This window comes from Aulostomus chinensis, chromosome 8 (assembly GCF_037954235.1).
Source record: "Aulostomus chinensis isolate RoL2024-O1b breed Wild chromosome 8, RoL_Achi_v1.0, whole genome shotgun sequence".
NCBI classification, from domain to species: domain Eukaryota; kingdom Metazoa; phylum Chordata; class Actinopteri; order Syngnathiformes; family Aulostomidae; genus Aulostomus; species Aulostomus chinensis.
In genome coordinates this window covers 14,490,008-14,504,362 of record NC_141327.1, presented here as the reverse complement: position 1 = coordinate 14,504,362, position 14,355 = coordinate 14,490,008, and the positions used below count along the sequence as shown (strand labels likewise).

Genomic DNA, 14,355 nt, shown 5'->3' with positions numbered 1-14,355 from the left:
GCGAGCCTCTGAGGCTGTGCCATAGCAAACACTGCACTGCTGTGACTGCGAAAGCCTGACAGAACTGGGACTGCTCTGAGAAGCCTGTAAACTGCTATCAAACACGTGCATTTTAAAAAGTTAAGTACAAAGATTTCTAGAGACGTGTTATAGTGTGTGATGGTCCAGATATTGTCCCCACGACCACACACACAGCAGCAGCAGAGCTCAGTAATGTGCAAAGTGTGCGCTGCCAGCTCATCAGCATTCTTAGTATTTATGATGGAATGGTGAGACACATTTATGTTCACCATATATCAAAGTAGTCAATCAGCCTAGAACCGTTGCAAGTCCGTGCACATCAGCAGTGCCGGTTCGTGTAGGAGAAGCTGAGGTGGGTCTGCAGGGTTCACACTTCCCTTTCCACAGCTGTCACGTCGAAGGGGGATGAAGTCATGATATTAATTGCTCAACTTGAAGTAATGAAGTTATGTCTGGCCCCAAACACTTGCCACTGCTGCCTTTGCACACACCCCCCCCCTTCACCCTCCCAATCTCTTTAGCTGCTGAAATCATCCAGAAAGAATGCCTTGCCTGGGTCGAACAAATGATCGGCAGAGCAAGAGAAGGAGAGACAGAGGAGGAGACGAAAAGGAACAGAGCACGTTTCTGAGGTGTTGTAAAGGCTTTTCTGATCTGTTTTTCCCTGGAAATCATAAAGCAGTTCTGAGAACTGGTTCTGCGCTGCCCCAGGCCCTTTTCTGCTGCACGTCGTAAACAGAGAGAGAGAAAAATGCCAGTAAAGTACAAAGATGTGGGTTTGTGAGCATTCTTTTATTGTATTCATAGATGTTTTGAGTGTTCTTGTCAACACGTGATCTTCTGCTAGCCAGATGATGATATTTATACACATAGCCAACGTACATCGTCCCAGGTTATGGGAACTTCTGTGCTGCGTGTGCATGTTTACATTTATGGTTTAAAGCACACGAGAAATGGGATTCAGCTTACAGGTACATGCATGTCTGTGCATTTCTGAGGAGGAGCTTTACAGAGAAATACTAGTTTCATGATGGTTTGTGATATATGAGATAAAGAAATGCAATATGTGTGTTCCTTTTTCTGATTTATTATGAAGTACAAATATTCTCCAGAGCTTCAGGCTTCCAAGTAGTGAGTTAGTGCACGTGAAAGGGCCATCAGTGGGCTTTTTGTACTTTACCTCAAATATCTCCTCACGGCAGACCTCGATCCTGCAGTGACCAGCCTGGGGTTGCTGCTGAGAGAGTTCCTGACGCAGGATCTTCAGCTTCTGTACCAGGTCCCTCTTGTATTTGGGCACCGTCAGGCACTCTGCCTCTTCAGGCATCTGGGCTGGTGATAAAGGTGGCTGGGGGCCACCGGGACCACCCTGGCCCTTCAACTGAGGAGGGTGACTAAAGGGAAGGAGAAGTGGAGAGGGAGGAGATCAATGAATGGGAAGATGAGGGAAGAAGAAAGGAAGGAAGAGAAGACAGAAGACATTCAGATGTCTGTATGATTCATTATTCACGGAGCATTTCCTGGGTTGTTCTTTCCAAAGTGCAATTTCCATTTGGTGCATTACAGATGTTTACTGTCACATGCTCGTGGGGACGGGGTAATTCCTTTCATATGAGCCGCTCGCTCTGACTACAGGTGGAGGCAACAGATTTATACCAAAGAGAGAAGAAAGAGGGACACGTCCTGTAGGGAATTCCCCGGCCCTTCAATCAAAAATACCCTCCAACCACTAAACTGTAGCGTTTTGAGAGAAATTCCCTCTCTAGCCCTCACCCTCCTTACTCTTTTCAAAGAAAAGAGCACTAAACACGGAGTAAATCTGATCCAGACCTGTGAACAAGCTGGTCCTTTGACTAGATGACTGGTAAATCACATCCAGGAAAGACAGAGAAAGGCAGATAAACCCTGAGAAAGCAGACACACACACACACAGGAAGAGAAAAAGGGGAAGAAATATACAAAGGAGAGTGGTGTAAGAGTAGCTGGCGCCTCTGACGAGCTCAGCTGCTCAGATAAGTTGATGTGTTCTCTTTGCAGTCCATCACACACTTGGTGTCTTATTTCTCCCACTTTCATTCTGTTAATTGCCCTTAAATTATTACTCCAGCTGTGTCTGTCTTCATTCTGTTTCCATCTACAGACATCTTTACTTTCCCTGTCTGTTGCATAAAGCTGACAGCAAAGGTACCCCTGCCCACCACCGACCACAACTGGAACTTCCATCATCCGACCACTGGAGCTACTCTGAGGTGGAGGGGGGAAAAACTGCCAACATTTCTGTAAACTTTTCAGTTTTGTTTCCATCGGCATGACAATGAAGATGTATTTTTTTATTTTGATTGGGCTAAAATGTGGCTTTTTTAATGTTTATGGGTTAAGCATCAGATAGGAGTGACAAAATTAAGTCCTGACCTTAACTTAATGTATCCCTTTTTGCACATTCATTCAAGGCCTGTATGAGATTTTATTTATTTATTTTATATATATATATATATATATATATATATGCGCCAAGATGGTCAGCGTTCTAGCTCAGGCCTCCAGCCTTCACTGTGGTGTTGGTGGTGGGACGCCTGGGTGGGCCTTGAAGAAAAAAAACCCATAATCCATCTCTCACTTCAACAGGAAAGCAGCCTTAATTTTCTTGCGAGAAGATGCTGAGCCAGCAGACGGCTTCTTTAAAAAGGAGCCACTGTCCTCCTGTGGGAGTAGAGTGTTGAGGCTGGTCAAACAAAGACGGCACACCATGAGGCCTGAATTGGTATTTAAAGGAAGTGGAGGCCTTCTAAGGTAGCAGTATATAGCCACCCACTTATTCCAACACTTCTGGTACACTTGGGTTCTCTGGTTCAGTGGGTTGAAAAAGGCCTCATCTATTTGGACTTTCCAAACTAAACGGGCACAGTGTTTCACCAGTCAATCCCTGTATAATCACGTCCACTGCTATTTATTTTTTTGGCAAGCGCCGGGGCTACTAGCATGTCAGAGAAAGGGTAAGACTGCGGCAGCGCAGTCCTGGAAACCACTTTAGGAAGGAGGAGGGAAAGAAAAGATGGCCTTAAAGTAAAATGGAATGAGTTGATCTTGGCTGGAAAGCTCAAGAACCATATAATAAAGCGTAATTTCAGCACACTTTTTTTTTCTTTCGAGGGCACCGTGTAATTAAAAATACGTTTTGACATAGTTCATCATCTCTGGTTTCCAAAGGAGACAAGCTCTGCATACTTGATGGCAAATATAGAAAAGACAAGCACAGCAAAGCCCAAAACCTAAAAGAGACAAATGGTTCCTATTGCTGTGACAGCTTGGATGAAATATGATGATTGGGGAGAAATATAAACTTTCAAATTCAATATTATAGCCAGAGGATATTATTATTGTTATTTTAAGGTAGAAGGGGCAGGTGGAAAAGAGCTGAAGAAGTCAAGAAGTGAAGGAATGAACTGGATCACCTGCACCTGAACCTGCAGAGTCATGACTGAGCTCCAACCTCTCGGTGTTTGTCAGAGAGAAACCGCAAACACAACAGTGTCTGTATTTGTGTATGTAAGAAAAAAGGGCACTTGCTTCTTTCTCATGGCGTGTGGCACAGCTGGGCTGTAATGAGTGTTGAGTAGGTGTAGTGGTGTTAAAGCCGCACCAGCCACCACACCCACTTTACCCCCCACCCAGCCCAGAGAATCAAAGGGCCCTTTATGAGTCGATCTGCTCAGAGGATCAGCTGGTGCCCAGCTCCTTATATGAAAAGCAGGAGAGTTGGGCCAAGCAACACCACTGCTGAAAATGTGTTTACAGAGTTATTTACTGGGATATAAGGGTGTTTTGCCAGTAAATGTGTGACCCATCAGTCTTCCAACATCTGCACAGTTCTATGTGCTCCAAAAGCCCAGCAAGTCCAGAGAGTGGAAGAAACCAGCAACAGACTAACTGTGAAGAAACTGACTACTGGCTGTGATACAGATGAAACATAACAAATGCAGATGCTTTCATGTTAATTCAAGGTTTGGGGAACAGGGAAATGGTGTGAATTATATTCTATGGCCTTCTCAAACTAGCTGAGCATCATTGGAGACAGGACTCCATTCATCATTCTAAACTATCATCAAAACACCAAATGCGCAAATATCTTTTGAAACAATGTTGTTCATTCCCCCAGTAGAGATCAGAGGTTTGTTCAGTCGGAGCCAAAGAGCATTCAAGCTGTTAAGAGTTGTTCATGGTTGCCCGGTGCCTTACCAAGACATATGTTTGGTTATCCTTTTGTCACCCATCCCTATGTTGCTTTTGGATACTTGTTCTGAGAACGACAAATACAAACTGTGTTTCTCTTTCATATAGCGTGCTTATGTAGTATATTTGCCCAAACGGGGCAGTTAATGCTGACTATAGTAAGCAGCAATTTTTTTTTAAACTTTAAAACAAAAGATTCCTTAAAGCGATACTTCACCCAAAAAGTTTATTTTGCCTTTCAAGTATTCACTAATAAATGACTTGACCTCAAGAAGACAACCTGCATTACTTCTGTGTGAGTACAAAATGCAGGAAGACCCAGCCATGTATATTTAGCATGAAGATAATGATGGCTAACAACAGCTACACTGACCAAATAACAGCAAAACAGCCCAAAAAAGTCACTTAAACTCGTAAGCTGACTGCCCAGTGCGATCCACCTCTTCTTTATCCAGCTGTATGCTCATTGGCCACAGTCATTTTGATTTGAGTGAAAGGGAAACAGGTTATTACACTCTGTTTGTTCAACTGAACCGGCCAGACGGTTGTGCTCGCTGAAGGAGTGCAGATCCAGCACCAAACTGACGTTTTGGGCAGTTTTGCTGTTGTTAGCCGTCAGCTGCTATTAGCTTCAAGCTAAACATGTGTGGCTGGCTCTCTTTATTCTTGAGTCACAAAGCAGTGATGCAGGAGAGGGAAAAAAAATTGTGAGCTCATGATAAATTTGTGAATACTTAAAAGGCAAACTACACTTTTTTGGTGTATTATCATTTAAATACTTAAAGGTTTAGGCTGATCAAGGCCCTCACTGTACTCACGTTATTTCCTAGGTCTTAGATGCACCATATACCAACAGGAAATGTTCCCTACGATACTGTTTAGAAAACCGGCACTCACTGTACCATCAAGGCACATGTGCAGCTACAAAAGTACAGTAGAGGCTGTCAACTACTGTACAGACTCCTCATGTATACATAGGAATTTCTGCTTACCCAATAATTTGATTTTATATTTATCCTCGACAGATTGAATAAACCACACACCCGTAATTTACCAAATGTAACCATCACGTCTTGAGACATCAATGCAAATATTGATATGAATCATGATTTAGACCTTGGATTGGAAAATACCTGCTGATGCCCACTAAATCCAAATCCAGCAGTGACTAAAAATACCTTCAGCAAACACTGATGTAATCTTTCAGACATACTCTATGTGCTGGGGCAAGGGAGGACGTTAAGTATGTGAGAGACAGTGTGGCAGACCACAGTAATGCAGCTGTGTCTGACTGTCTGACAGATTCAAGGCCTTCATCAGTCTGAGGTCGACGACACCAGTGCTGCAAGTCACGTTTAAACCAGGATGTGTCACATGGCTCATACTTGGGTGCCAACTGTAGACTCAGTGTTTTGGTATTAAACCAGTTCCTTGCTACTTCATTCATTCTGGGGTAGAGAAACGAGAGGAATTATGACTTTTTAGCCATCAATGATTTGTATTTGAAGCAACTATAGTACAGTTTTATTTGATATATAATGACATGAATCTCAGAAAGGCACTTTAGCACCGTCCATCACAACCACTGACTATTCAGCATTGACCAGTTTAATCTGAAGGAAATGACTATTTACTTTAATGTTGTCTGGCATCATCCTCACCTCAGGTTGAGGCTGAACGCTCTGCTTGCAGTTATTTTGTATTCAGTCACCATTATGCTATTTTCACCCTTTAAACTTGTTCTGTGTACAATTACTGTCTTCCCTGTGGCAATTCTTCCATTTTATTATTGAAATCATTAAAGAGAGAAAGCTGTACCTAAAAATAATGAAACCACCCCCCAGTGGCACAAGGGAAAGAGTCACAACAACTCAATGTTGTTCTTTCCAGAAGGGAAATTACTCTCTGTCTCTCTGCAGCTTTCATAATTTGTTGAACAACCTTTTTTGACATTAACAAGTCAGAGAATATGTAGATGCCGTTTTGATGAAACCTCACACACAAACAAAAGGTACCATGTACTCAGGCGGTAGTGACATACAATCACTCCAAGCACCTTCCTCCACCTGCCAGCAAGGAAAGTGGCGCACGTGTGTGTGTGTGAGAGAGAGAGAGAGAGAGAGAGAGAGAGTGTGTGATGGACCTATGTGGATGCTGTGTGAAAAAATCTTAAATCCTGGTGATAAAAGACAGATGTCCTGACACTGAGCCAGCAGAGAAGCTTATAACTTCAACAGTTTTTTGGAGCACAGCAGAGGGTGGGAGCAGAGAGAGAGCCGAGGACACAGGACAGAAGAGATGACAGACTGGGGGGGGGGGGGGGGGATGAGTAAAAGAAAAACAAGGACAGTTGGAAAGAGGAGAGAGGAAACAGTAAAAAAAAAAAAAAAAAGAAGCAGAGTAGGCTTGTATTTTGACTGATTGCACTGGCTACTCTTCCTCTCAGGCTGAACATGAAGATAACTCATCAAGATCACTCCTTTTATAAATGTTTCACAAACCAAATACATACTCGTTGCTTGATTTATCACCATGTGGTGCCTGTGTTTGTGACTACAGCCAATCAGTCTGGACACTGAACGCCTCACCCAGTGGATTCTAGCACACCCAACATACTTGTGTTTCAGAGCCAGAGCTTAGAAGAGGCTAAAACAGAAGAAATGTTGTTCTCAGACAACTGCATTACCACTCCTCTATTCTAACAGCCTATGTAGCGGCTGCTTCTGTCTGCCATCAGTGTCTAGACAGGATGCCTTCCAGCACTGTATTGTTTGTCGTCATCTGCCTTTAGACGTGGAACAATGCACAATCACCACAATTACACATATCAAATGAAAATAGTTTTGAAGAGTAAAAATACTCCAGAGGAAGTTATAATGGAACACATTAGTAAAAAGCGAACTGATATGAGACCTGTGTGTACAGCTGTCACAACACACCGGTAGATCCCACGTCAAGCTCTACTTTTGCACAGCTTGAAGTGTAGCTTGCTGAGCTTAAAGACAAAATAAAAACCCCATCTCCATTAGAATCAAAATGGAATCTTATCCAAACTAGGTTAGGCCTTCTTACCTTTATATATGTGCTCTCATGTTTGAACAGCATCGTGAATCTAACCAACTGTACGTAGAAGGTTTGACAAATTTGGTCAATATTGAGTAGGAATCATGAGAGGCTCCATTAGAAAGTGGTGTTTGTTAACTCTGCCCTTCTGCCTGTTCTAAACTGTCTGTGCTCTGGCAAATTGCTCCTAAGGAAGAGTTGGACAAGCAGCTAATGATGCTTTGACACTGATGGATACTATTTAACCAAACGGCCATGTGCTTATTTCTGAGATATGCCTATGATGCAAGTTGATCTCAAATTCTCTCCATGTTCCTTCATAAAGAGATGGTTTAGACTTCTTTTTAACTCTTTGCTACTCACCAAAGATGATGTTGATTGGTAGAGTTCTTGCTCAGAAAAATCCATACTATTCATAGTAACGGCTCTGGAAAGTTGGGCAAAAACAACATTCTGGATCACTGGGGTCACTCTCCTGTATGTACAAACTGACAGAGGCCCACTGAATTTCCTCCACAATGCACCCAAAGTAGATTTCTGTGAGCCTCAGTCAGCTTCTACCTACAGCAGAGTGACCCCAGTGACCCTGAATGTCATTTTTGAGCAATTTTCCAGAGCTGTTAATCGGAACAGCGTGGTTTTTTTCTGAGCAAGAACTCAACCAATCAACATTATCAATGAAAAAGGTGATCTGGAGTCTCTGAAAAAAACTTCAGGTTGAGGTGACAGATCAAGATAAGGAACTTCCTCCTGAGATGTTAGAGGACAGTACTTCTGAGAGGTCACTGTGTGGACGTGAAAAGGTTGGTAAAAATGTTCCCTGGAGATGGACCGCCAACCCATCCAAAGCAAAATGACCATAAAAATATTGCTCAGGCTACCACCCTACCAGGTCATGAAAAAGTAGTCCTCCTAAAAGTTTAAAGCTGCCTTAGAGGTCCAACCTTCATGTCACTCAGGGACATTTCAGACCACCTATGTAGGTCTCCAAGAAATGACCAGAAAAATGTAACAATTTTTGGGGGGAGGGTTCCCGAGGGTCTTTTGCAAATATCAAATATTACAAAAACAACAACGAAAAAAACTCAATCTAAGCCTAATCCAGATAGGAAGACAATAAAAACTATAATAGGGTCTTCGCCTGAAGGTACTTCATATTTCATATTTATTTTGGTTATGTGAAAAATTGGTCTATGTCTATGTCATTCAAAACAAATGTATGACTTAACTCTTATTATTTAGTCAAAAACTGAAAAAGTTAATCAGGACAGCAAGGTTAGAAACATCCCCTCACACTATCATTTATGACTAAAACAAATGCAGAGAGATTCCACCACGTATATTTCACTTGATGCTATCAGAACATGCTGTCTTGTATAGGAGGCCTTTCGGCTGTTGCGGTTGTAGACTGTTGCTGGGGGTCCCGCATCACAAGATTACATGCTTATTAAACCAAAAGTCTGAATCAAACCCCAATTATCCTCAAACTGCAACCACACAAAGCCTCTGAAATTACTGTCTGGTTTCATAAGAGTGGCTGGGAGCTACTGTACTAGGAACCAGCTGGAGCCGGCAGCACCTCCTCTCTCCTTGTATCGGTGGCGACTAATAGGGAGCCATTAAACAATAAAAAAAACAAGGGTGGTATTACTGACACGTCTTAATCTGCGGGAGGAAACGTGTGAAAATATTAAGCTTGTGTTAATCACAGACCTTATTTCAAGCATTAAGCCCAAAACCCTATTCACTGATTTTGAGACAAATATTTTTCTGGACAAATTAGGACTCGTTTCTATGTTGTTCTAGGAACAGTGACAGGACATCAGGCTGTGATTCAGGGTAAAACAACATGATTTAATAACAACTCATCACCTATCACCTCTTAACAGTGTTCTTCAGTTCATAACAGTGTTACATGTTATGATAGGAACATCATAGGTTCATTCTGAAATAGCAACACGTATTGTGGACACACTGAACCTGAACATAAAACACATGCGGTCTTTTCTCCTGACGGAAATGTTCTGGTGATCCCCACGTGGACAGATATTTTAGTGTCAACATTACGTCCATGTGACGCAGCCAGCATCAACGTCAGTGAGAATCAGATTGATGTTAAAATCCATTGTTGGTTCAATGACAGGCATCATCTCCACATACACCTACAACAACGGGTGTTTAGGTGCATCCATGCAGGAGTGAGTATGTTGCTTGCATGCAAATACATGAACAAACTCTGTGTGTGTGTGTGTGGGGGGGGGGGGGGGGGGGGGGGGGTTGCGTGCGTTACCTGAAGTTAGTGTTTTGGCTGTCCATGGCCACACGGGATCCATTTGGACTCGGGCTGCTGGTTAGAGCAGGAGAGGAAAGACAGAAAGGCAAAGAGGCAGGAAGGACATGAAAAGAAGGTGAATGACAGAAAAGGGGATTGGAGTACAGGGGACAACCGGGGACAGAATGAAAAAAGAACAATGAGACAGGACCAAAGAACACAGGACAAAGAAAGAGAGCAATACAGAGGAGACAAATCAAAGAAAACAAACAGAATAGAAGGAGGACAAAGAGAAGAGACATAAAAACAGTTATGCTTGTAAGCAGAACTTACTCGAGGATCTTTAGCACCTTATTTGATGAGATTACATCCAGGTCATTCAGTCTTGGATGGTGGTTTTAAAAAATCGATTATTCTAAGTGTTTGTCTTCAGTCACTCAGGGACAAGAGTCCTAGAGTTGATAAAACATTTGCAATGCAGCAATAGCTTTGACATTTCTGATTTCAACAATTTCAACAGTGCAAATACGCTAACACTATAGCCATGTAAGCAAGAGTTAACCAGAATGTTATCACCAACAAAACTATTTGCTTGAATACACACAGTTAAACCACAGGTAAGTGTCCATGAATTTCCCATCCTGGACACTCTACAGACACTCACTTGAGTACGAGATGCAGGTTGGCAGACAGTCGCGGGTCAGTGAACTGTGTTGTTCTGTTGTTGTGGTCGACGAAGTAGACGCGGCCGGTGGCTGTGTTTCTGATCTCCCAGCCTGGTGGCAGAGGGCCAAGCTCCTCACAGTTCACGTTGCTCAAGTCCCTAAACAACCATTAGAGTACACATTTAATTAGATTCTACATTAAACAATTAGCACATAAATACTGCATTACAGAATCCTTGACTAACAGCACTGATCCTCACGCTTGGACTGTGTATTTTAGGATGATGACGATAATGATGATGATGATGTTGCACTCCTGATCATCTGCTGGCCATCACAAAGGATAGAAAAGTCATAAGTGACATTTCTTCACTGACTCCTCAAGTGTTCTTTCTTATCAGAGTCCAACATAAACAACAGATCTTCCTCTAATGTGGTTGAGATTACATTATGTCATTTAGCAGATGCTTTTGTCCAAAGCAACTTACAATTGCACATTTTGTAAGAAGTGGAACCAGCTGATCATTATGATCTTATTCAGTTGGACCTTAGAGAGAAATGTGTCAGAATGTTGGGAGAGGGAGGGTAAGAAAACTCAAGAGTATAGTCTGAACAGATATGTCTTTAGTCCTCGCCAGGAGCAGAGCGATGTTCTGACAGAAGCGAGGAACTCGTTCCATCATTGAGGCATATGAGTTGAAAAAACTGTCATCTGAATGAGAAGCTTTTGAGCACTTGGAGCGCTGGGGGGGAAAGGTGATTGGGAAGTGTGGAGGAACAAAGGGGAGCAAGCTGAGGTTTGGAATGTGATCATTAACGGGTAGCGGTTTTATGTTCAGAAATGGGCTGACGCATTGTTAACGACATTACAGTTAAACCACAGCCTCAAGTATGTTCTTGCTTTAAAAGAAATGAAAAATTTTAACAAATCTTTCATTTATCAGAATAAAAATGATTTAACATGAGCATTAATTTATGAACAATACCTATAAGAATGAAACAAATGTTTACATCTGGGTTTGCACTACTACTGACTTGAACTTATCAGGACTATATTCATTCGCACTTTTACATGGGCCCAGTCCTTTAAACTGACTGAAAAGCTACAATTCTGCACATTCACAGCCTCCCTCAGAAAACCTCTTCTCTCCTCTCTCTCCACTGATATTCTTGTCAGCACAACCCTAAACCCTGATGTGGGGCAACACCGGATCCCTAAGTAGGACTTGCTAATATGTGCATGCTGTCCTTGAGCTATGTGAGGACACATTGGTCTGGGACACAGAGCATATGCATCGCTTCACTCATCACAGCACTGGACTGTTTTTGTATCCAAAATGACCAAACCCAGAGAAAGACCGATGTGAGTTGCTGCTTCATCTCTGAGCTGCAGCTTCAACAAGACATAGCCAAAAATGTAACGCAATAACACTGACTGCAATCTCTGGTGAGTTATCTAGTGGGCTATTGAGAGTTGGTGAAACGGTATGATTGAGTACACATCCACTGGCCGGTGGCGTGTTCAGCTGAACATCTGTCAAAAAATGTTCTTCCAACTCAGACTCAGGGGTCATTAATTTGGCTGACCTTTGCTTGATTCTGAAATTTCACTCAATCGACCATTTTTTAACACAATCCTACGCAATATAAAAAAAAAAAAAGTTGGTCTGATCCTATCCAGTCAGGTCCACTTTGGTCCAAACAGAATTGTGAAGTTGGGTCAGGATTTAAATACAATTACAACGATATTGGTGTTTAGACCAGCACTGCATTTATGGTTTGTAAATTCTATTTCCTTTCGTCTTTAAGGTTTATCTACGACACCCAAAGTGTTCTGCAAACACCAAACAAACCTAAACTACAAGGATGGAAATACCATCACAAGGGAGTTACCTGGGAACTCGAGGGTCATGCCAGGTGCTGACTCCGGTCTGTGTGTGCAGGAAATAGACCTGGCCCTGTTGAGTTGTTCTTTGCTCTGGAAAAAAGGGACAGAAAGCTGATTAGAATAAATATAAGGTTTTTTTTTAACACTGTATTTGCATTCAATCTCTGTGATAGTATATAAATCTGTTATATTTTCATGTTCTCGCAATTTCTTTTTAACATTTTTATTGATCATTTATCCACCAGGTATTGGAGAAATAAAGCTTGTATTTACAGCAGCAAATAAATAGATACAATTCAGTTCATCCATAAGTATTATCTATCAAACAAATCCTTAGTGAACAGCAATATCCAATAACCCCCCCAAAGGAAAAAGGGATAAGAATATACTTTTTTAAATTAAATTACTACTGTTGCTGTGGCTGCCGATCTGCAGTCTGGTCCTCGTGGGAGTAAACACGGGCTGTGTCTGAAATCCCCTCCTCATTCAGCCTTCACCACTCACTATCCAGTGAGTTCTAAGTAGAGGATTATATAGGGAGCTCATCTACAAAATGAAAACAATGCTCTCCAACAGTCATTCTCCTTTCGTCCATTGGTTTTTCTTTCAGCCAGCACAATGCATGCTGGTGTAAAATGCCTTGGTAGTGACCATCGGCTCAAAAATATTTTTCCCTGTGAGTCAAATATAGGGAGTAATAAGTTCTCATTATACATTCCGTCAGCATGACAGAGTGGCCGACTCACAATATAGTGAACTTTATAATGCGTAGTGAATGATTTTTGGACACATTCTTCAATAATCAGTGTGTATGGAAGGGGGAGTCTATTAATAATTGATGCGGCTGAGATCCTGAAGAGTTTCTTAACGTGTGTGCCAACGTACTCAGTTAGTTTGTCTCCGTTTTCCAAAAGGTCGATCCATTCATGTCAAAACCATTAATAACATGATACTCTGTAAACAAACTGAACTGGACACACACAAAAAAAAATTAAGGATGACAGTTATCATTTATTGGCTTTTGGATTCACCCAGTTTCTGGATGAATGGAGACTGACGGCATTGATATTGGCACAAAGTGCGTGTGGGGCATGGGTTTGAGTACATGTATCCACCCACAAAAATCCCTCATGACCCCCCACTCCAACTTCCTCCTGGCACAATTCGTTTCCTAACCACCTCCCTCTTCTTTTTCCACCTCATACATTCCCCCTCTCACCACACCCAGTGGTTCAGAGGGTTCAGCACAGAAAGTAAGCCCACTAGTCGTTGGGCATCAGTGATTCACTTCGCCCGACCTCACCAACCTCAGACACAGCAGCACATTTCAAAGTGGGCACCAGTCCAACAGTGCCACTCATTGGCATACAATTGTACACTTCAAGTAATTCATTTTGAAGATTCTGTGTTGTGGGGTATATTATGGTAGAAACTGAGAAGAATGCTATTTTTCCCCGTGAAACAAAATTTGTGTCTGCATCTCTCTCTCTCCTCAGCTCCTCCCAACATGCAACTGAATGCAGTTGGTTTTCTGATTTACGAGCTAGTTCACAGCACTGTTTGAGTTACGAATAGTTTGAATACAAATGTTGTTTCAACCGCTTATATCACCTTGATCGAAATGTATTAAAATGATTCTCTGTTGAATAGTCTTGACCCTTCTAAAATGCGTGTCACTGCCGTCCCTCACCGTAACCCTCAGGCAGGTCCGGTGGTGTATGCAGGTGCGTTCGACTCATGTAGTTCCGGTGGCGCTGTGATCGAACGCGTCTCTCCTGGAGACGATGTTCCCCAGGTGGGCCACTGGCCTCTGCCCCATTAACAGGTGTCATCACTGGCGTGTTCTCGTCCACCACACAGCTCAGTGGACGGCCTGAGGGGCTTGAGTACTCTGAAGCTGGCCTGGAAGAGAGCAGGGAGAGTGCATGTGTATGCAGTGTTTAGTTCTCCTTTTTTCTACATTTTCAAGCTATAACTTTAACTCTGAAGAAGAGAAAACAAACTGGGCTACTGGACCTACACTACATATGACAGTTATATGGATATGAGCTTGATGGATGAAATAAGAAAAAGCGTTTTTAATTCCAAGGACTTTCAGTTTCAGTAGTTTGTATGTGGCTAAAGAGTGTGCACAAGGACTTGGGTAGAATCAGTCTGCTAAACTGTAGGCGTGTTATGGGTTAAGAGTTCAGCAAAGGGGGGTTATTTCTTCTGAT

The 14,355-nt window shown here is 42.3% G+C and overlaps 1 protein-coding gene across 2 annotated transcripts in view; it reads right to left on the bottom strand.

Annotated features, from left to right (window-relative positions):
• Nucleotides 1–14,355, bottom strand: part of LOC147257292 (E3 ubiquitin-protein ligase SMURF2-like) — a 64,466-nt gene that overhangs the window by 7,807 nt on the left and 42,304 nt on the right. The window contains exons 8-12 of one of the 2 annotated variants that reach the window (XM_086211099.1): nt 13,830–14,041; nt 12,145–12,229; nt 10,251–10,409; nt 9,605–9,661; nt 1,202–1,415 (exon numbers count right to left, since the gene is read on the bottom strand). In XM_086211099.1, coding sequence (XP_086067225.1) covers nt 1,202–1,415; nt 9,605–9,661; nt 10,251–10,409; nt 12,145–12,229; nt 13,830–14,041 — 727 coding nt within the window. The remainder of the gene's footprint in view (nt 1–1,201; nt 1,416–9,604; nt 9,662–10,250; nt 10,410–12,144; nt 12,230–13,829; nt 14,042–14,355) is intronic. The other variant, XM_086211100.1, reaches the window with a different exon arrangement.